This window comes from Brachionichthys hirsutus, unplaced genomic scaffold, assembly GCF_040956055.1.
Source record: "Brachionichthys hirsutus isolate HB-005 unplaced genomic scaffold, CSIRO-AGI_Bhir_v1 contig_1367, whole genome shotgun sequence".
Taxonomy (NCBI): Eukaryota; Metazoa; Chordata; class Actinopteri; order Lophiiformes; family Brachionichthyidae; genus Brachionichthys; species Brachionichthys hirsutus.
The window spans coordinates 1-21,880 of NW_027180997.1; the positions used below are offsets into that span (position 1 = coordinate 1).

At 47.6% G+C, this 21,880-nt stretch overlaps 1 protein-coding gene across 1 annotated transcript; it reads right to left on the reverse strand.

The window, feature by feature from the left end:
* Positions 1–3,689: 3,689 nt before the first annotated feature.
* On the reverse strand, positions 3,690–15,990 carry LOC137917075 (focadhesin-like; the record flags this gene model as incomplete). The annotated part of the gene is made up of 13 exons (XM_068759958.1): positions 3,690–3,886; positions 5,814–5,889; positions 5,967–6,218; positions 6,766–6,863; positions 6,957–7,134; positions 7,578–7,667; positions 8,906–9,166; positions 10,284–10,399; positions 10,479–10,607; positions 10,698–10,778; positions 10,879–10,981; positions 15,726–15,797; positions 15,913–15,990. Coding segments are annotated over 13 exons (1,608 nt in total), but the record flags the coding sequence as incomplete, so codon positions are not given.
* Between the last annotated feature and the right edge of the window lie 5,890 nt (positions 15,991–21,880).

A 21,880-nucleotide genomic window follows, 5' to 3' on the forward strand; every position in this document is an offset into this window, starting at 1 on the left:
GGACCCCCCCCACACTTATTTATGCAAAGTTTGCTTTGTAGGAATTTGATTGGTTAGGCCTCAAAGGTTCGGGTGAGAATGTCGCTGTAAGCGAATCAAAGGCAGAAAGGGGCGGATCATGGCGTCGCCATAGTAGGGCCGTAATCGCGGTCAGTGAGGCTGATGCTGCCTTCAGGCTTCCCTCGTAATTTTAACGACCCGCAGGAAGCCTCGGGGAAGACGCTAAATGTTTTGGCGACATTTTGCCGGACGCTTGGAAAAATGATGGATGATGGACAAGGCGAGGAGAACGTCATAGGGGGCGCTCTATTAAGAGGCGCCCCCCCCCCCCCAAGGTTCACACGAAAAGAGAAACATCCAGAACTCGCGTTCACACCACGTCTGTTCGGATGTAACGATCCAGCCAATCAGTGTGATCCGCCACCATCACGCAACACGTCATGATTGGCAGGATGTTGATCTACCAATCATATTGCGCAACGTCATAATTAGGCGCCCAACCTCGTGCATATTTGGTACCACAACAGCGCGCAGCGGCGAGTCGAAGCTGAAGGTAGAAACGTGAGAACAAACCCCGTCGGAGCGGACATTAGAGCCGGACAATGCTTGAATACAGCCAATATTCAATGATCTTTACTTTTTTATTGCCATTTTTCCTTCCACAAGGCATAAAACGTGGAGTACAAAAATTCATACTAATCAATTATTCTACTTAAAATAAAAATCTTTCAAATCGCCCTGCAAAAATAAAGAAGTGAAAAAAAGAGATCTCAACCATTTCCCCTTTTCTTTCCCAATTACTAAAACAACAAAATAAATAAGTAAAAACTCACAAACAGAAAGTTCACAGCAGTGTTTACATATTAGCCGTTGTATTAATTCAGCCTAAAAGGAGTCATCTACAGTTTATATATTCTAATATCGGTTATCAGACGCCGTTATTACCGCATTAGAATCACAATCAAGGTTTTCCAAAGTGCTGGACTATCCGAGCAAAGCGGTTTCTGGATCCGGGTCCAGGTACCACCAAACAGAGCTGTGACGTGCTAATGTAAGAAATGTTCCACCGCCCCTGAAGCTCCTCCGGAGCAGCTAATCCCAAAGGCGAGCCTGGGAAGCGGCGCCGGCCGGAGGGAGCGTTGAACGCACGAAGGCCAGCGCTGCGTCCGGTCCATGTGGACGCTGGTAACATAATAATAATAATAATACGTAACATTCTCACTGCTGCATTCAGGCAGGACCTCCGTCTACCTGCATTTACCTCCGTTTACCTGCATTTACATCCGTTTACCTGCATTTACCTCCGTTTACCTGCATTTACCTCCGTTTACCTGCATTTACATCCGTTTACCTGCATTTACCTCCGTTTACCTGCATTTACCTCCGTTTACCTGCATTTACCTCCGTTTACCTGCATTTACATCCGTTTACCTGCATTTACCTGCATTTACCTCCGTTTACGTGCGTTTACCTGCATTTACCTCCGTCTACCTCCGTCTACCTGCATTTACCTCCGTTTACCTGCATTTACCTGCGTTTACCTGCATTTACCTCCGTTTACCTGCATTTACCTCCGTTTACCTGCATTTACCTCCGTTTACCTGCATTTACCTGCATTTACCTCCGTTTACCTGCGTTTACCTGCATTTACCTCCGTTTACCTGCATTTACCTCCGTTTACCTGCGTTTACCTGCATTTACCTGCGTTTACCTGCATTTACCTCCGTTTACCTGCATTTACCTGCATTTACCTCCGTTTACCTGCATTTACCTCCGTTTACCTGCGTTTACCTGCATTTACCTGCGTTTACCTGCATTTACCTCCGTTTACCTGCATTTACCTCCGTTTACCTGCGTTTACCTGCATTTACCTGCATTTACCTCCGTTTACCTGCATTTACCTGCGTTTACCTGCATTTACCTGCATTTACCTCCGTTTACCTGCATTTACCTGCATTTACCTCCGTTTACCTGCATTTACCTCCGTTTACCTGCATTTACATCCGTTTACCTGCGTTTACCTGCATTTACCTCCGTTTACCTGCATTTATCTGCATTTACCTGCATTTACCTGCATTTACCTCCGTTTACCTGCATTTACCTGCGTTTACCTGCATTTACCTCCATTTACCTGCATTTACCTCCGTTTACCTGCATTTACCTCCGTTTACCTGCGTTTACCTGCATTTACCTCCATTTACCTGCATTTACCTCCGTTTACCTGCGTTTACCTGCATTTACCTCCGTTTACCTGCATTTACCTCCGTTTACCTGCATTTATCTGCATTTACCTGCATTTACCTGCATTTACCTCCGTTTACCTGCATTTACCTGCGTTTACCTGCATTTACCTCCATTTACCTGCATTTACCTCCGTTTACCTGCATTTACCTCCATTTACCTGCATTTACCTCCGTTTACCTGCGTTTACCTGCATTTACCTCCGTTTACCTGCGTTTACCTGCATTTACCTCCGTTTACCTGCATTTACCTCCGTTTACCTGCATTTACCTCCGTTTACCTGCATTTATCTGCATTTACCTGCATTTACCTCCGTTTACCTGCATTTACCTGCATTTACCTCCGTTTACCTCCGTTTACCTGCATTTACCTGCATTTATCTGCATTTACCTGCATTTACCTTCGTTTACCTGCATTTACCTCCGTTTACCTGCATTTACATCCGTTTACCTGCATTTACATCCGTTTACCTCCGTTTACCTGCATTTATCTGCATTTACCTGCATTTACCTGCATTTATCTGCATTTACCTCCATTTACATCCGTTTACCTGCATTTACCTGCATTTACCTCCATTTACCTGCATTTACATCCGTTTACCTGCATTTACCTGCATTTACCTCCGTTTACCTGCATTTACATCCGTTTACCTCCGTTTACCTGCATTTACCTGCGTTTACCTGCATTTACCTGCGTTTACCTGCATTTACCTGCATTTACCTCCGTTTACCTGCATCTACCTCCGTTTACCTGCATTTACCTGCGTTTACCTCCGTTTACCTGCATCTACCTCCGTTTACCTGCATTTACCTGCATTTACATCCGTTTACCTGCATTTACCTGCGTTTACCTGCATTTACCTCCGTTTACCTGCGTTTACCTGCATTTACCTCCGTTTACCTGCATTTACCTGCGTTTACCGCCGTCTACCTTTATTCCTCAATGCAAACAGAATTGAGGCGAGTCAGGCCGAACCTTTCCCGAAACCGCCTCGTTTTCAAGCAGGTTACCGTGGTGACGCCGTTTTGCCGGCTTACCTTTTTACTTCTGACACCACGTTCGTTTCGTGTTTTGTGAACAATCGACACCACGCCAGGAGTTTGGCAGTTCAGCGCCGCCTTGTGGTCACAGCTTCTAACAGCATCACAGCGTTGTTGATATCCTGAGAAAGGGCACCCACTGAAACCCGCTCCAACGCCCCCCCTTCGTGGACCTTTCTAAATGTGGCTCTACTCCGTTTGATTGAGTTTTCTGGTAAACTCTCTCCAAGCATGGCCCGGTTTCTGCAGGACCCGCTGGAACGCTCGCATCGTTTTCTGACTCCAGACCGTCTGGCATCTGCCGCAGGAGAGACAACGTCACCGAAACAGAAGACTGAAGGTTGGCTCCGCCTCCAGGAGGAGTGGCTTTGCTGATTCTGATCAACTTCTCTGCTGGAGGGTCAACCGAAGGAACCAGGAAACGTATTTGATGAACTTTATTGGGCTCATATTGTTTTGATCCTATGTGATTATAGACAAGGTATCAGCGCTGCCTCTGTAACCATGGTAACACCAGGCGGGTCCTCCGGGCTACCAGCCACAGGCTCTGGTCCAAACAGACTTCTTCTTGAACTCCGTGGAGGCCTTCAGGGCCAGCAGGGCAGCTGAAAGCCAGAGAGGTCAAAGATCAAATCCCCGTTTGTGTGTCTCTGATCAGGATGACATCAGAACAACAACATGTGGAGCTTCTGGTCAGATCGGCTCAGTTAGAGCAGCAGTAGCAGTACTACCAGTAGTAGTAGCAGTACTAGTAGTAGTACTAGCAGTAGTAGTAGCAGTACTAGTAGTAGTACTAGCAGTAGCAGTAGCAGTACTAGTACTACCAGTAGTAGTAGCAGTACTAGTAGTAGTACCAGTAGTAGTAGCAGTACTAGTAGTAGTAGTAGTAGTAGCAGTAGCAGTAGTAGTAATAGAAGCAGCAGTAGCAGTACTACCGGTAGTAGTAGCAGTACTAGTAGTAGTACTAGCAGTAGTAGTAGTAGTAGTAGTACTACCAGTAGTAGTAGCAGTACTAGTAGTAGTACTAGCAGTAGTAGTAGTAGTAGTAGTACTACCAGTAGTAGTAGCAGTACTAGTAGTAGTAGTAGCAGTAGCAGTACTAGCAGTAGTAGTAGCAGTACTAGTAGTAGTACTAGCAGTAGTACCAGTAGTAGTAGCAGTACTAGTAGTAGTAGTAGTAGTAGCAGTAGCAGTAGTAGTAATAGTAGCAGCAGTAGCAGTACTAGTAGCAGTACTAGCAGTAGTAGTAGTAGTAGTAGTAGTACTACCAGTAGTAGTAGCAGTACTAGTAGTAGTAGTAGCAGTAGTAGTAGTAGTAGCAGTAGCAGTAATAGTAGCAGCAGTAGCAGTACTAGTAGCAGTACTAGCAGTAGTAGTAGTAGTAGTACTACCAGTAGTAGTAGCAGTACTAGTAGTAGTAGTAGCACTAGCAGTACTAGCAGTAGTAGTACTACCAGTAGTAGTAGCAGTACTAGTAGTAGTAGTAGCACTAGCAGTACTAGCAGTAGTAGTAGCAGTACTAGTAGTAGTAGTAGCAGCAGTAGCAGTACTAGCAGCTGTCAGCAGTACTAGCAGCTGTCAGCAGTAGCAGTAATACTAGCAGCAGTCAGCAGTAGCAGTAGTAGTAGTAGCAGTAGCAGTAGTAGTAGCAGTAGTAGTAGCAGTAGCTAGCATCAGCTTGCTGCTTACCTTTGGCTAGTAGTAGTAGTTGTAGTAACTCGTAGCAGTAGCTAGCAGTAGCAGTAGCTAGCAGTAGTAGTAGCAAGCAGTAGCTAGCAGTAGTAGCTAGCAGTAGCAGTAGTAGTAGCTAGCAGTAGCAGTAGCGAGCAGTAGTAGTAGCAGTAGCTAGCACAGGCATGGGCAAACCCAGGCCCGGGGGCCATATGCGGCCCGTTGGTCTTTTTAATCCGGCCCGCCAAACTTGTCCAAATTATATCATTACATAAAATTGCATTATAATTAAACGTCATTCATTTGACCTTTTCCCTGTAATGCTACCTGTAAAAGGCCAAATCCTTTAATGTAATAGCTTTCATGTGTCATTTATATTAGCTCACACAAACACTCCATCCATCTGTGCTTGGTCCGGCCCCTCTGTCCAATTTTAGAACCTATTGTGGCCCGTGAGTCAAAAGGTTTGCCCACCCCTGAGCTAGCAGTAGCAGTAGTAGTAGTAGCTAGCAGTAGCAGTAGCTGGCAGTAGTAGTAGCAAGCAGTAGTAGTAGCTAGCAGTAGCAGTAGCGAGCAGTAGTAGTAGTAGTAGCTAGCAGTAGCAGTAGCAGTAGCTAGCAGTAGCAGTAGTAGTAGCTAGCAGCAGCAGTAGCGGTAGTAGTAGCGAGCAGTAGTCGTAGCTAGCAGTAGCAGTAGTAGTAGTAGCAGTAGCAGTAGCTAGCAGTAGCAGTAGCTAGTGTAGGGAATTTCCGTATTAAATGGGATTCCACAACGTGATTACACGCCGACACCACTAGGAACGTAGTAACTCGTAGTAGTCGCAGTAGCAGTAGCATTAGCTAGCATTAGCTTGCTGCTTACCTTTGGCTGTACTGACGGTCACAGGAGACACACTCTGGTCAGGAGCTTCCGTGATGCTGAAAAGCCAGTCGATGAACTGAGACGCACAAGAAGACGCGTCGTCATGGCGATGCTGTTCTACAGCCGATGACGTTCACACGACCGAACACTCACTTTGTGAGTCTGGCTGCTCCAGGGCTCTTTGTCCAGAAGCAGAGGCAGGCTGGAGGGCATTGCCAGCAGGCACTGCGGCAGGGCGTGGCTGGAGCACCACTCCCCTCCATACAGACGGTGTTGGAACACTTCAGGCTTGGAGCCGGGTTGCCAGGGGAACCACCGGGCCCTGATGCCAAGTACCAGCGGCATGAAGTGGTCACCCCAGGAAACTACAGCGGCAGAAAAGATCTGAAACAGGAAGTCTGTGGCCTGAAGCAAAACAGAGAAAATCCCGATGAGCTTAAACACAACATTTTTATTTATTGATCTCGTCTTCAAGAGGGGCCTCAATCAGAACAACAAAAATACAGCAGTGCAGACAAACGACAAAATACACTCGCCTTACACGCAAACACACACAAATATGCGCCCTGCCTCTGCCCCTGCCCCCTGCCTCTGCCCCCTGCCTCTGGCCCTGGCCTGCCTCTGCCCCTGCCTCTGCCCTGCATCTGCCCCCTGCCTCTGCCCCTGCCTCTGGCCTGCCTCTGCCCCCTGCATCTGCCCCCTGCCTCTGCCCCTGGCCTGCCCCTGCCCCTGCCCCCTGCATCTGCCCCCTGCCCCTGCCCCTGCCCTCACGGCATTATTGCACTCAACAGAAAGGTTGACTAAACCAAACCCAAACGTTTTCAGCAGGAATCATTTCTAAAATGTGGGCCCGGGTTAAATCCAGCAGAAGTACTCTTCTCCTGTACCAGACCGGCGCTGAGTGCCACTGAGGCTCAGAGAACAGAGCCGTGCAGCGTGGTGAGAAACATACCAGCTTGGAGTCTCCACATGAGACGGAGGCGGCACCGTAGGCAACATTCCGGGCGTGTCCCATCAGCTCCAGGAGCCACTCCATTCGTTTGGAGACACCTGGGACACGAGGCACTTGTTTGATGTCGTGGACTTTCATCAATGCAGATTCTTTTCTGTGTCTTTGTGGTGGCAACACTTTTCGGGCCTGACCGGTGTTGGAGCTGCTCGCCAGCCGGCACTGGTAGAAGGCTTGCAGGAAGAGCCAGCCCACGCTGCTGCTGAGCCAACCGCCAAGAACCCCGGAGATGACGTCATTGAGACCGAGGAGAGGAACTCTGCCTTGGGAGGTCAAGTAAGCAAGGATGAAGCAGCTCTTCTCTATCTGAGCCTAGAGGGCAAAGGGCAAAGGGCAGATGTTGATTTGACAAATGAACAGGTTGATTTCCTTCTTTTTAAATCAGCCAAGTGTACGATCTGAACTCTGTCCCCCGTCGTAGAATCAGAGCTATGGCTAACCGTTAGCCCGGTACATGGGTGTGAGAGACGCTATACTCATATCAGCTGCACTGCTGCTGAATGTCGTACAGGAGTTGCCATGGCAACGTGGCCACCAGGTGGATACTCCGTAACTACTTCAAATATAAACTTCACGTACGGGATTTTTTTTTTTAGGCATTTCCTCAATGACTTCAAACCATGTGTCCAAATATGTTGGGACGCTGTGTAAAATAAAACTAGGAACAATATGCACCGATGTACAAATCATCAAACACACACACACACACACACACACACTCACGCACACACTCACACAGACACACACACACCTACCACTGAGACTTTAGCGATTCGGTCAATCTCTGTGTCAGGCATCTCAGACAGACACTTGGCCACGCCCACATATAGATCCACTTCATTGTCCTAAAATGAGAGCAGCAGCAGAACAAGACACGGTAAAACCTCGACATACGACAAGACACGGTAAAACCTCGACATACGACAAGACACGGCAAAACCTCGACATACGACAAGACACGGCAAAACCTCGACATACGACAAGACACGGCAAAACCTCGACATACGACAAGACACGGCAAAACCTCGACATACGACAAGACACGGCAAAACCTCGACATACGACAAGACACGGTAAAACCTCGACATACGACAAGACACGGTAAAACCTCGACATACGACAAGACACGGCAAAACCTCGACATACGACAAGACACGGCAAAACCTCGACATACGACAAGACACGGTAAAACCTCGACATACGACAAGTCACGGCAAAACCTCGACATACGACAAGACACGGTAAAACCTCGACATACGACAAGACACGGTAAAACCTCGACATACGACAAGACACGGTAAAACCTCGACATACGACAAGACACGGTAAAACCTCGACATACGACAAGACACGGCAAAACCTCGACATACGACAAGACACGGTAAAACCTCGACATACGACAAGACACGGTAAAACCTCGACATACGACAAGACACGGCAAAACCTCGACATACGACAAGACACGGCAAAACCTCGACATACGACAAGACACGGCAAAACCTCGACATACGACAAGACACGGCAAAACCTCGACATACGACAAGACACGGCAAAACCTCGACATACGACAAGACACGGCAAAACCTCGACATACGACAAGACACGGTAAAACCTCGACATACGACAAGACACGGTAAAACCTCGACATACGACAAGACACGGTAAAACCTCGACATACGACAAGACACGGTAAAACCTCGACATACGACAAGACACGGCAAAACCTCGACATACGACAAGACACGGTAAAACCTCGACATTCAAGCACTTTGACATGCAAGCGTTCCGAGACACGAGTAATATTTTGCTTTGAGGCGCGAGTAGCTTCCAGTAGCTTCGAGATTTCTCGACCGCCTGGGCCGAGACATCGTGGGGGGGTGACCGCCTGGGGTGCAACATTGTTGTTGCATGATGTCACTGACTCCGATGAAAACACTGAATGTCGTCCAACTTCTCGTTCTACCTGGGCAGGTTGTTCAACAGTCATGCTGAACCCCCCCCCCCCCCCCCCCAATGTGAGAGACAGCAAAGGTAAAATGGTAAAAGCCATGGCGGGGGCTCTGAACGTCCTCTCAGCCGTTACCTGGATTCGGTTGGGCAGACAGCTGACGATCTTCTCAGTGGTCGAACAAAGGATGGTCCAGCAGCTGTTGGGGGGGTTTGGGAGGGCCATGGCCTCAGCGAGACCCTGCAGCACAGACTGGCACACATGCAACCGTTGGGGTCGAAGGTCCTCCTGGAACTGCTGCAAGCCCAGATTCTCCACGAAGACCTGGAGCTTGTCCTCAGCGACATGCTTCATCCACAGGCCCAGGCTCTCATACAGGTGGACCCAGGTCTGGAGCTGGAACAGAGGACCACAAGGATGGACTAGGCACCGGGGTGGGTCGGTTCTGTCCCTCAATGTCAGACAGGTTCACTCCTACTCAAGGAGAAGGGGAGTCTTTTGGGATTCCATCCGACTCCCAGTGGCGGTGGCGGAATAAATGTTTCGCAGCGTCTCATTGTCCGGAATGGCTGATATCTCCGAAAAGCAAGAACCTAAACCTGAACCTACTCGGGTAGACTCCGCCTTCGTTCGACTCATCCTGAACCTACCCGGGTAGACTCCGCCTTCGTTCGACTCAACCTGAACCTACTCGGGTAGACTCCGCCTTTGTTCGACTCAACCTGAACCTACTCGGGCAGACTCCGCCTTCGTTCGACTCAACCTGAACCTACTCGTTTAGACTCCGCCTTCGTTCGACTCATCCTGAACCTACTCGGGTAGACTCCGCCTTCGTTCGACTCAACCTGAACCTACTCGGGTAGACTCCGCCTTCGTTCGACTCAACCTGAACCTACTCGGGTAGACTCCGCCTTCGTTCGACTCATCCTGAACCTACTCGGGTAGACTCCGCCTTCGTTCGACTCAACCTGAACCTACTCGGGTAGACTCCGCCTTCGTTCGACTCAACCTGAACCTACTCGGGTAGACTCCGCCTTCGTTCGACTCAACCTGAACCTACTCGGGTAGACTCCGCCTTCGCTCGACTCAACCTGAACCTACTCGGGTAGACTCCGCCTTCGTTCGACTCATCCTGAACCTACTCGGGTAGACTCCGCCTTCGTTCGACTCATCCTGAACCTACTCGGGTAGACTCCGCCTTCGTTCAACCCATCCTGAACCTACTCGGGTAGACTCCGCCTTTGTTCGACGCAACCCTGAGGGGGCTTGAGTTAGTGGAGCTTTGTGGGCAGCAGTCAGAGGGAGGGTCTCACGCTCTGCAAGGCTAGAGACCTGCCCACATGTCATTTTCTATAGATCGATGTAACTTTATCGATATCTTTGTATTGATTGTTGTAAAACCGTCACGTTATTTGCCGCCTCCATCGCTGGAATAGGCTACGTCTCGCCGCCCTGCCTGCAGAGCGAGGTGAGTCACCAGCATAAGGGAGGAAAGGGTTAACAGAGGACTCACGCCGAGGCTGTGGACCAGCGGCGCCGAGAGCCAGGAGCCCAGGAACAGAGCAGCGCTCCTTGATGACGGCGTCTGACAGGCTGCCAGCACCAAACACTGATGCTGGACGTCCCCCCCTGGGGAGACAAAACGCACCCTGATCCCTGATGCTGCCTGTGCTGGGCAGTGGGGAGGAACCGGAGCGGGAGGTCCTACCGAAGCCGAGCCTCATCACAGGAGACAGGACAGCACTCCAGTTGATAGGGGGGTACTGGAAGGTGGCCCCAACTGATGCCAGGGGGGTCAGAGCAGTCTTCACCAGCGCTGGATCGACAGCATCTGGACCTGCAGCCACAGGAGAAGTTATTCCTGAAGGGGGAACACGAGAATATTCCGTTTATTCCATTGATGAGGAACGAGAGACCAGCGGCGAACCTTTTCTCCCCGCCTCCACAAGGAAGTCCACGACGGACCTGATGAGGCTTCTGTCTGAGAGGTAACTGAAGTTCTGAGGAACTGAGAGGAGAGGAGGAGAAGGGTCAACACACGATAAGGAGAAGACCTGCAGCAGAGGGGCCCCCCCGGGACCCCCTGGGAACAGCAGCTGTCCACATACCTGCTGAGTGGCTGTGGCTGCTGGACATATGAGACAGGTGCAGATGGCCCACCAGGCAAGCGCAGTTGGACTGCAAGCCGATGGCTCCAGAGGAGGTGATGATCTGAAACAGAGACAAGATAAAGAAGGGCCACAACCCACGGGGACATCCAGCGCCTCAGGTAAAGAAGGGCCACAACCCACGGGGACATCCAGCGTCTCAGGTAAAGAAGGGCCACAACCCACGGGGACATCCAGCGTCTCAGGTAAAGAAGGGCCACAACCCACGGGGACATCCAGCATCAGATAAAGAAGGGCCACAACCCACGGGGACATCCAGCGTCTCAGGTAAAGAAGGGCCACAACCCACGGGGACATCTAGAGTCAGATAAAGAAGGGCCACAACCCACGGGGACATCCAGCGTCTCAGGTAAAGAAGGGCCACAACCCACGGGGACATCCAGCGTCTCAGGTAAAGAAGGGCCACAACCCACGGGGACATCCAGCGTCTCAGGTAAAGAAGGACCACAACCCACGGGGACATCTAGAGTCAGATAAAGAAGAGCCACAACCCACGGGGACATCTAGAGTCAGATAAAGAAGGGCCACAACCCACGGGGACATCCAGCGTCTCAGGTAAAGAAGGGCCACAACCCACGGGGACATCCAGCGTCTCAGGTAAAGAAGGGCCACAACCCACGGGGACATCTAGAGTCAGATAAAGAAGGGCCACAACCCACGGGGACATCTAGAGTCAGATAAAGAAGGGCCACAACCCACGGGGACATCTAGAGTCAGATAAAGAAGAGCCACAACCCACGGGGACATCTAGAGTCAGATAAAGAAGAGCCACAACCCACGGGGACATCCAGCGTCAGATAAAGAAGAGCCACAACCCACGGGGACATCTAGAGTCAGATAAAGAAGAGCCACAACCCACGGGGACATCCAGCGTCAGATAAAGAAGAGCCACAACCCACGGGGACATCTAGAGTCAGATAAAGAAGGGCCACAACCCACGGGGACATCCAGCGTCAGATAAAGAAGAGCCACAACCCACGGGGACATCTAGCGTCAGATAAAGAAGAGCCACAACCCACGGGGACATCTAGAGTCAGATAAAGAAGAGCCACAACCCACGGGGACATCCAGCGTCAGATAAAGAAGAGCCACAACCCACGGGGACATCTAGAGTCAGATAAAGAAGAGCCACAACCCACGGGGACATCTAGAGTCAGATAAAGAAGGGCCACAACCCACGGGGACATCCAGCATCTCAGGTAAAGAAGGGCCACAACCCACGGGGACATCCAGCGTCTCAGGTAAAGAAGGGCCACAACCCACGGGGACATCCAGCGTCTCAGGTAAAGAAGGGCCACAACCCACGGGGACATCTAGAGTCAGATAAAGAAGGGCCACAACCCACGGGGACATCTAGAATCAGATAAAGAAGGGCCACAACCCACGGGGACATCCAGCGTCAGATAAAGAAGAGCCACAACCCACGGGGACATCTAGAGTCAGATAAAGAAGAGCCACAACCCACGGGGACATCTAGAGTCAGATAAAGAAGAGCCACAACCCACGGGGACATCCAGCGTCAGATAAAGAAGAGCCACAACCCACGGGGACATCCAGCGTCAGATAAAGAAGAGCCACAACCCACGGGGACATCGAGAGTCAGATAAAGAAGGGCCACAACCCACGGGGACATCCAGCGTCTCAGGTAAAGAAGGGCCACAACCCACGGGGACATCCAGCGTCTCAGGTAAAGAAGGGCCACAACCCACGGGGACATCCAGCGTCAGAGGTTAACAAAATGATAAAAGATGCCAAAAAGAATTTCTTAAATGAGAACATTGAGGCAAACAAAAGCAACCCCCAAAAACTGTGGGAGGCCCTAAAACAATTAGGCTGCAGCAACAGACTCCAAACAAAAACCAGTAATATCTGCATTAACTCAAGTGGTTCGCTCCAGACCGACAGGTTGGTGGTAGCAAATTGTTTTAACAGCTTTTTCACCACTGTTGCCCCCTGTTGGTCAGCAAACTCCCCCCGCATTCAGGTCTGTATGGTTCTGACCACATCCAGACTCACTATGAGAAGCTAGGTGCTAAAAAGGACACTTTCTCTTTCACACCTGTAAATACTGTTGATGCGCTAAAACAACTAATTGCCCTTCAACCTAACAAGGCCACAGGCCTCGACCACATACCCACCCGGTTCCTCAGAGACGCAGCTGTCTCTATCGCCCCCGTGGTAACCCATCTGATAAATTTATCCATCAATCAGTGCCACGTCCCACAGGAATTCAAGACGGCGCGGGTTATCCCTCTGTATAAAAAAGGAAACAAATTAGAACCTGGCAACTACCGCCCTGTTTCCATCCTTTGTTCCATCTCAAAGGTTATGGAGAGAATAATCCAGGAGCAAATCAACCGCTACCTCGCCGAGCATAGCCTGCTCTTTGAATTCCAATCAGGCTTCAGAACATCCCACTCCACTGACACCTGCCTCATATATCTGACCGACTACGTCAAGCGTGAAGTAGACTCGGGCAAATACTGCGGCATGGTCATGCTGGACCTCCAGAAGGCCTTTGACACCGTTAACCATTCAATCCTATTGAATAAACTAGGGGCGATTGGTTTTGATAGCACATCAACAAACTGGATGAAATCGTACCTTGAGGGACGAGAACAAATGGTAGACATAAACGGAACCTTGTCCTCGTCCCTCCCGGTGAGCTGCGGGGTTCCTCAAGGCAGCATTCTAGGACCGTTACTGTTCCTCCTATACATTAACGACATGAATGCTGCCTGTAACTGCAAATTGTTCCTGTTTGCTGATGACTCAGCACTCCTGATTTCAGGAGAGGACAAAGTGCAGGTTGAGGAAGCTCTCAGCTCTGAGCTCACCAGAATCCGTACTTGGCTTACCGATAACAAACTGTCACTACATCTTGGTAAAACCGAATCGATTCTTTTTGGGTCTAAACACTCTCTGCGTGAGATAAATGTTAATGATTTCAAGGTCACAGTCGATAATACAGTCATCTCCAGCAAAGAAGAGATTACCTATTTGGGCTGTGTTCTTGACAAATACCTGTCTGGTGATAGTATGGCAACTAAGGTGATCAAAAAAGTCAATCAAAGAACAAGATTTTTGGGCAGAATGTCTGCTTTTGTCTCCGGACTCTTGCTGGAGCCCTCGTTCAGCCCCTCTTTGACTATGCTAGCACCTCCTGGTATTCCAACATCAAAGTGTCCCTGAAAACCAGGCTCCAAACCTCCCAAAACAAACTGATTCGGCTACTCCTCAATCTGGGGCCCATGACCCACCTTCTTCCTGGACATTTTGCTAGCCTAAAATGGCTCAGGGTAGAAGACAGGGTTAAACAACTCAAAATGGGATTGGCATTTAAAATAGTCAATGCAGCTCTGCCCTCAGTCCCCTCAATCCCTGCATACCTGAATAAACACCTCCACAGATTTAGTGACACCCACAGCCACAACACTAGAGGGAGCTCAAACAACAACCTGATTACCCCCTCCTACAGGACTAACATGGGTAAATCATCTTTTTACAATACTGCCCCCTAAGGGTGGAACGGATTGACTCCCGCCCTCAAAACATGCACCTCTTTGGCCTCCTTCAAAAAGGCCCTAAAAATACACCTTTTAGGGGGACAGAAACGGAGATAGTCATCACGACTCTCTCCGGATCAACCCCCCCTCCTTTTTGTCCACCTATGTTGCACGTATTAATTGCTTTAGTAATTTATTGTAATTTATGTAAGTTATTTATTGTCATTCATTGTCATTTCGCATCAGTGGTGTAATTTATTTTAGATTAATTGTTAGTTTGCACTGGCGGTGTAATAACATTTTATTTTTGTCTTTCTAATGTTACGTTGCATCAATTGCATAATTTAATATTGGATTTATTTTTATTTGTATTGTTTTTTTTGTGGATGATTTATGTACGAAGGACTTTCAACGGAAACAAGCCCGCAAGGGCTTTTTAGAAATGCTCCTCTTAGACAGGATGTTTGACGTTATTTGTACTGTAATACATGCTACTGTGTGACTGTACTTGTACTCTAACATTCTATCTAATAAATATATTCATCATCATCACCTTCAGATAAAGAAGAGCCACAACCCACGGGGACATCTAGAGTCAGATAAAGGGCCACAACCCACGGGGACATCTAGAGTCAGATAAAGAAGGGCCACAACCCACGGGGACATCCAGCGTCAGATAAAGAAGAGCCACAACCCACGGGGACATCTAGAGTCAGATAAAGAAGAGCCACAACCCACGGGGACATCCAGCGTCAGATAAAGAAGAGCCACAACCCACGGGGACATCTAGAGTCAGATAAAGAAGAGCCACAACCCACGGGGACATCTAGAGTCAGATAAAGAAGAGCCACAACCCACGGGGACATCTAGAGTCAGATAAAGAAGGGCCACAACCCACGGGGACATCCAGCGTCTCAGGTAAAGAAGGGCCACAACCCACGGGGACATCCAGCGTCAGACAAAGAAGGGCCACAACCCACGGGGACATCCAGCGTCTCAGGTAAAGAAGAGCCACAACCCACGGGGACATCTAGAGTCAGATAAAGAAGAGCCACAACCCACGGGGACATCCAGCATCAGACAAAGAAGGGCCACAACCCACGGGGACATCCAGCGTCTCAGATAAGCAGCAGTGGACAGGGGCCAGGGCATGATCTTCTACTCTCCTGATGAATGAGGCGTCCTCCTCCTGTGTTTCGGTAGAAACCTGTCTGGTGTCTCTGGAGAACTCAGACTGATCCAGAACGGTGACTGTGCGGGTCCAGAATCATAATCCCATACCTGTGTGGCGGCTCTGACGACCTCGTTCAACCGGCTCTGCTGCTGGGGAGGGACGTCCACCTGGCTGGTCAGCTGGGACACAAGAAGACGAGCTGGTTGTCAAACACGCTCCCGCAGAGAGCTAAACAGGAAGATTCAGGAGGTCCAGCAAGAACAGCCGTTTCTGTTTCTCAGAGGAATGTCTCACCTGAACAAGGTGAGTCTCAGAGCCAACCAAAGCCACCAGACCATTGACGGCAGCCAGTCTCTGCAGAGTGGGACAGCCCTGAGGGACAAAGTGGAGGACTCCCGTCAACGGAAAGCCTTGCAGCTTGATTATGAAGATAGCAGGTTCCATCTGTCCAGGGTTCAAAGTTAGCTTCCCCCACCTGTCCAGAGACATGACCTGAGGGGGGCCGTCTGAGTCAGACTAAACCAGTATGAAGTCAGAGACTAAACCGGTATTAAGTCAGAGACTAAACCGGTATGAAGTCAGAGACTAAACCGGTACGAAGTCAGAGACTAAACCAGTATGAAGTCAGAGACTAAACCAGTATGAAGTCAGAGACTAACCAGTATGAAGTCAGAGACTAACCAGTATGAAGTCAGAGACTAAACCGGTATTAAGTCAGAGACTAAACCAGTATGAAGTCAGAGACTAAACCGGTATGAAGTCCGAGACTAAACCGGTACGAAGTCAGAGACTAAACCGGCATTGAGTCAGAGACTAAACCGGTATTGAGTCAGAGACTAAACCGGTATTAAGTCAGAGACTAAACCAGCATGAAGTCAGAGACTAAACCAGTATGAAGTCAGAGACTAAACCGGTATGAAGTCAGAGACTAAACCAGTATGAAGTCAGAGACTAACCAGTATGAAGTCAGAGACTAAACCGGTATTAAGTCAGAGACTAAACCAGTATGAAGTCAGAGACTAAACCAGTATGAAGTCAGAGACTAAACCAGTATGAAGTCAGAGACTAACCAGTATGAAGTCAGAGACTAAACCAGTATTAAGTCAGAGACTAAACCAGTATGAAGTCAGAGACTAACCAGTATGAAGTCAGAGACTAAACCGGTATTAAGTCAGAGACTAAACCGGTATGAAGTCAGAGACTAAACCGGTACGAAGTCAGAGACTAAACCAGTATGAAGTCAGAGACTAACCAGTATGAAGTCAGAGACTAACCAGTATGAAGTCAGAGACTAAACCGGTATTAAGTCAGAGACTAAACCAGTATGAAGTCAGAGACTAAACCGGTATGAAGTCCGAGACTAAACCGGTACGAAGTCAGAGACTAACCAGTATGAAGTCAGAGACTAAACCAGTATGAAGTCAGAGACTAACCAGTATGAAGTCAGAGACTAAACCGGTACGAAGTCAGAGACTAAACCAGTATGAAGTCAGAGACTAAACCAGTATGAAGTCAGAGACTAACCAGTATGAAGTCAGAGACTAAACCGGTATTAAGTCAGAGACTAAACCAGTATGAAGTCAGAGACTAAACCGGTATGAAGTCAGAGACTAAACCGGTACGAAGTCAGAGACTAACCAGTATGAAGTCAGAGACTAACCAGTATGAAGTCAGAGACTAAACCAGTATGAAGTCAGAGACTAACCAGTATGAAGTCAGAGACTAACCAGTATGAAGTCAGAGACTAAACCAGTATGAAGTCAGAGACTAACCAGTATGAAGTCAGAGACTAACCAGTATGAAGTCAGAGACTAAACCAGTATGAAGTCAGAGACTAAACCAGTATGAAGTCAGAGACTAAACCAGTATGAAGTCAGAGACTAACCAGTATGAAGTCAGAGACTAAACCGGTATTAAGTCAGAGACTAAACCGGTACGAAGTCAGAGACTAAACCAGTATGAAGTCCGAGACTAACCAGTATGAAGTCCGAGACTAAACCGGTACGAAGTCAGAGACTAAACCAGTATGAAGTCAGAGACTAAACCAGTATGAAGTCAGAGACTAACCAGTATGAAGTCAGAGACTAAACCGGTATTAAGTCAGAGACTAAACCAGTATGAAGTCAGAGACTAAACCGGTATGAAGTCAGAGACTAAACCAGTACGAAGTCAGAGACTAACCAGTATGAAGTCAGAGACTAACCAGTATGAAGTCAGAGACTAAACCAGTATGAAGTCAGAGACTAACCAGTATGAAGTCAGAGACTAACCAGTATGAAGTCAGAGACTAACCAGTATGAAGTCAGAGACTAACCAGTATGAAGTCAGAGACTAAACCAGTATGAAGTCAGAGACTAACCAGTATGAAGTCAGAGACTAACCAGTATGAAGTCAGAGACTAAACCAGTATGAAGTCAGAGACTAAACCAGTATGAAGTCAGAGACTAACCAGTATGAAGTCAGAGACTAACCAGTATGAAGTCAGAGACTAAACCAGTATTAAGTCAGAGACTAAACCAGTATTAAGTCAGAGACTAAACCAGTATGAAGTCAGAGACTAACCAGTATGAAGTCAGAGACTAAACCAGTATGAAGTCAGAGACTAACCAGTATGAAGTCAGAGACTAACCAGTATGAAGTCAGAGACTAACCAGTATGAAGTCAGAGACTAACCAGTATGAAGTCAGAGACTAACCAGTATGAAGTCAGAGACTAACCAGTATGAAGTCAGAGACTAACCAGTATGAAGTCAGAGACTAAACCGGTATTAAGTCAGAGACTAAACCAGTATGAAGTCAGAGACTAAACCGGTATGAAGTCCGAGACTAAACCGGTACGAAGTCAGAGACTAACCAGTATGAAGTCAGAGACTAAACCAGTATGAAGTCAGAGACTAACCAGTATGAAGTCAGAGACTAAACCGGTACGAAGTCAGAGACTAAACCAGTATGAAGTCAGAGACTAAACCAGTATGAAGTCAGAGACTAACCAGTATGAAGTCAGACACTAAACCGGTATTAAGTCAGAGACTAAACCGGTATGAAGTCAGAGACTAAACCGGTATGAAGTCAGAGACTAAACCGGTATGAAGTCAGAGACTAAACCGGTACGAAGTCAGAGACTAACCAGTATGAAGTCAGAGACTAAACCAGTATGAAGTCAGAGACTAACCAGTATGAAGTCAGAGACTAACCAGTATGAAGTCAGAGACTAAACCAGTATGAAGTCAGAGACTAACCAGTATGAAGTCAGAGACTAACCAGTATGAAGTCAGAGACTAAACCAGTATGAAGTCAGAGACTAAACCAGTATGAAGTCAGAGACTAAACCAGTATGAAGTCAGAGACTAACCAGTATGAAGTCAGAGACTAAACCGGTATTAAGTCAGAGACTAAACCGGTACGAAGTCAGAGACTAAACCAGTATGAAGTCCGAGACTAACCAGTATGAAGTCCGAGACTAAACCGGTACGAAGTCAGAGACTAAACCAGTATGAAGTCAGAGACTAACCAGTATGAAGTCAGAGACTAAACCGGTATTAAGTCAGAGACTAAACCAGTATGAAGTCAGAGACTAAACCGGTATGAAGTCAGAGACTAAACCAGTACGAAGTCAGAGACTAACCAGTATGAAGTCAGAGACTAACCAGTATGAAGTCAGAGACTAAACCAGTATGAAGTCAGAGACTAACCAGTATGAAGTCAGAGACTAACCAGTATGAAGTCAGAGACTAACCAGTATGAAGTCAGAGACTAACCAGTATGAAGTCAGAGACTAAACCAGTATGAAGTCAGAGACTAACCAGTATGAAGTCAGAGACTAAACCAGTATGAAGTCAGAGACTAAACCAGTATGAAGTCAGAGACTAAACCAGTATGAAGTCAGAGACTAACCAGTATTAAGTCAGAGACTAACCAGTATGAAGTCAGAGACTAAACCAGTATTAAGTCAGAGACTAAACCAGTATTAAGTCAGAGACTAAACCAGTATGAAGTCAGAGACTAACCAGTATGAAGTCAGAGACTAAACCAGTATGAAGTCAGAGACTAACCAGTATGAAGTCAGAGACTAACCAGTATGAAGTCAGAGACTAACCAGCATGAAGTCAGAGACTAACCAGTATGAAGTCAGAGACTAACCAGTATGAAGTCAGAGACTAACCAGTATGAAGTCAGAGACTAACCGGTATGAAGTCAGAGACTAACCGGTATGAAGTCAGAGACTAACCGGTATGAAGTCAGAGACTAACCAGTATGAAGTCAGAGACTAACCGGTATGAAGTCAGAGACTAACCGGTATGAAGTCAGAGACTAACCGGTATGAAGTCAGAGACTAAACCAGTATGAAGTCAGAGACTAAACCAGTATGAAGTCAGAGACTAACCAGTATGAAGTCAGAGACTAACCAGTATGAAGTCAGAGACTAAACCAGTATTAAGTCAGAGACTAAACCAGTATTAAGTCAGAGACTAAACCAGTATGAAGTCAGAGACTAACCAGTATGAAGTCAGAGACTAAACCAGTATGAAGTCAGAGACTAACCAGTATGAAGTCAGAGACTAACCAGTATGAAGTCAGAGACTAACCAGTATGAAGTCAGAGACTAACCAGTATGAAGTCAGAGACTAACCAGTATGAAGTCAGAGACTAACCAGTATGAAGTCAGAGACTAAACCAGTATGAAGTCAGAGACTAAACCGGTATGAAGTCAGAGACTAAACCAGTATGAAGTCAGAGACTAAACCGGTATGAAGTCCGAGACTAAACCGGTACGAAGTCAGAGACTAACCAGTATGAAGTCAGAGACTAAACCAGTATGAAGTCAGAGACTAACCAGTATGAAGTCAGAGACTAAACCGGTACGAAGTCAGAGACTAAACCAGTATGAAGTCAGAGACTAAACCAGTATGAAGTCAGAGACTAACCAGTATGAAGTCAGAGACTAAACCGGTATTAAGTCAGAGACTAAACCAGTATGAAGTCAGAGACTAAACCGGTATGAAGTCAGAGACTAAACCGGTACGAAGTCAGAGACTAACCAGTATGAAGTCAGAGACTAACCAGTATGAAGTCAGAGACTAAACCAGTATGAAGTCAGAGACTAACCAGTATGAAGTCAGAGACTAACCAGTATGAAGTCAGAGACTAAACCAGTATGAAGTCAGAGACTAACCAGTATGAAGTCAGAGACTAACCAGTATGAGTCAGAGACTAAACCAGTATGAAGTCAGAGACTAAACCAGTATGAAGTCAGAGACTAAACCAGTATGAAGTCAGAGACTTAACCAGTATGAAGTCAGAGACTAAACCAGTATGAAGTCAGAGACTAACCAGTATGAAGTCAGAGACTAAACCGGTATGAAGTCAGAGACTAACCGGTATGAAGTCAGAGACTAACCAGTATGAAGTCAGAGACTAACCGGTATGAAGTCAGAGACTAACCGGTATGAAGTCAGAGACTAACCGGTATGAAGTCAGAGACTAACCAGTATGAAGTCAGAGACTAAGCCGGTATTTCTTTTTATTTATTTTTTATTATTTTTTTTTTATTATTTTTTTTTTTTTTTCTTCTCTTTTTTTTTTACCTTGTCTGCATTCGTGCTCCACAGTGACGGACATAACGTCAGTCACTTCTGGAGTTCTATGCAATTTTTATTCTTATAGTGATTGTGACCGTCACCTGCCCTCTTGGCAGCCTAGCCTATTCCTATTTTATTTGTTTTATTACCTGCTTACCGCCGTAGAGGGCTGTGCACACCGCAGTGAACATACAACATGAACAAACAAAAAGTGACAAATACACAGTGTTCTGAGAAGAAAGTGCAATGGATTTATTTGTGCCCCTTAATTCTACCCCTTCCATCCAATCATCACCAAGAGTTGTCCCAATACACCAGGTTCACATTCGTCTCTAGAGGAAAGTATGGATCACCAAGTTCTCAGATCTGAAGAAAAAGAGAGAGAGCATAGTGAGAGCCACAAGCACTAACCCAGCAACCTCCACTAACTCAGAGATCTGTGTGCGGGGTTGACTCTCTAAACGAGTTTTAATAGGTGCTGGAGTGGTGGATCTGGCATGCGTGAAACCTCCACCTAAGAACGGGGCAGCCATCCCGGACCCAACAATGGCGACATAAGCCCCCAGATCACCCCAAGCAGCCACAGCAACCCAAGAACGACCACCATGGCCCCACCAGAGCCACACGCAGAAGAACCAGTCCAGGGCCCGGGGGCGACTTACACCAACACAGCCGACGAAACCT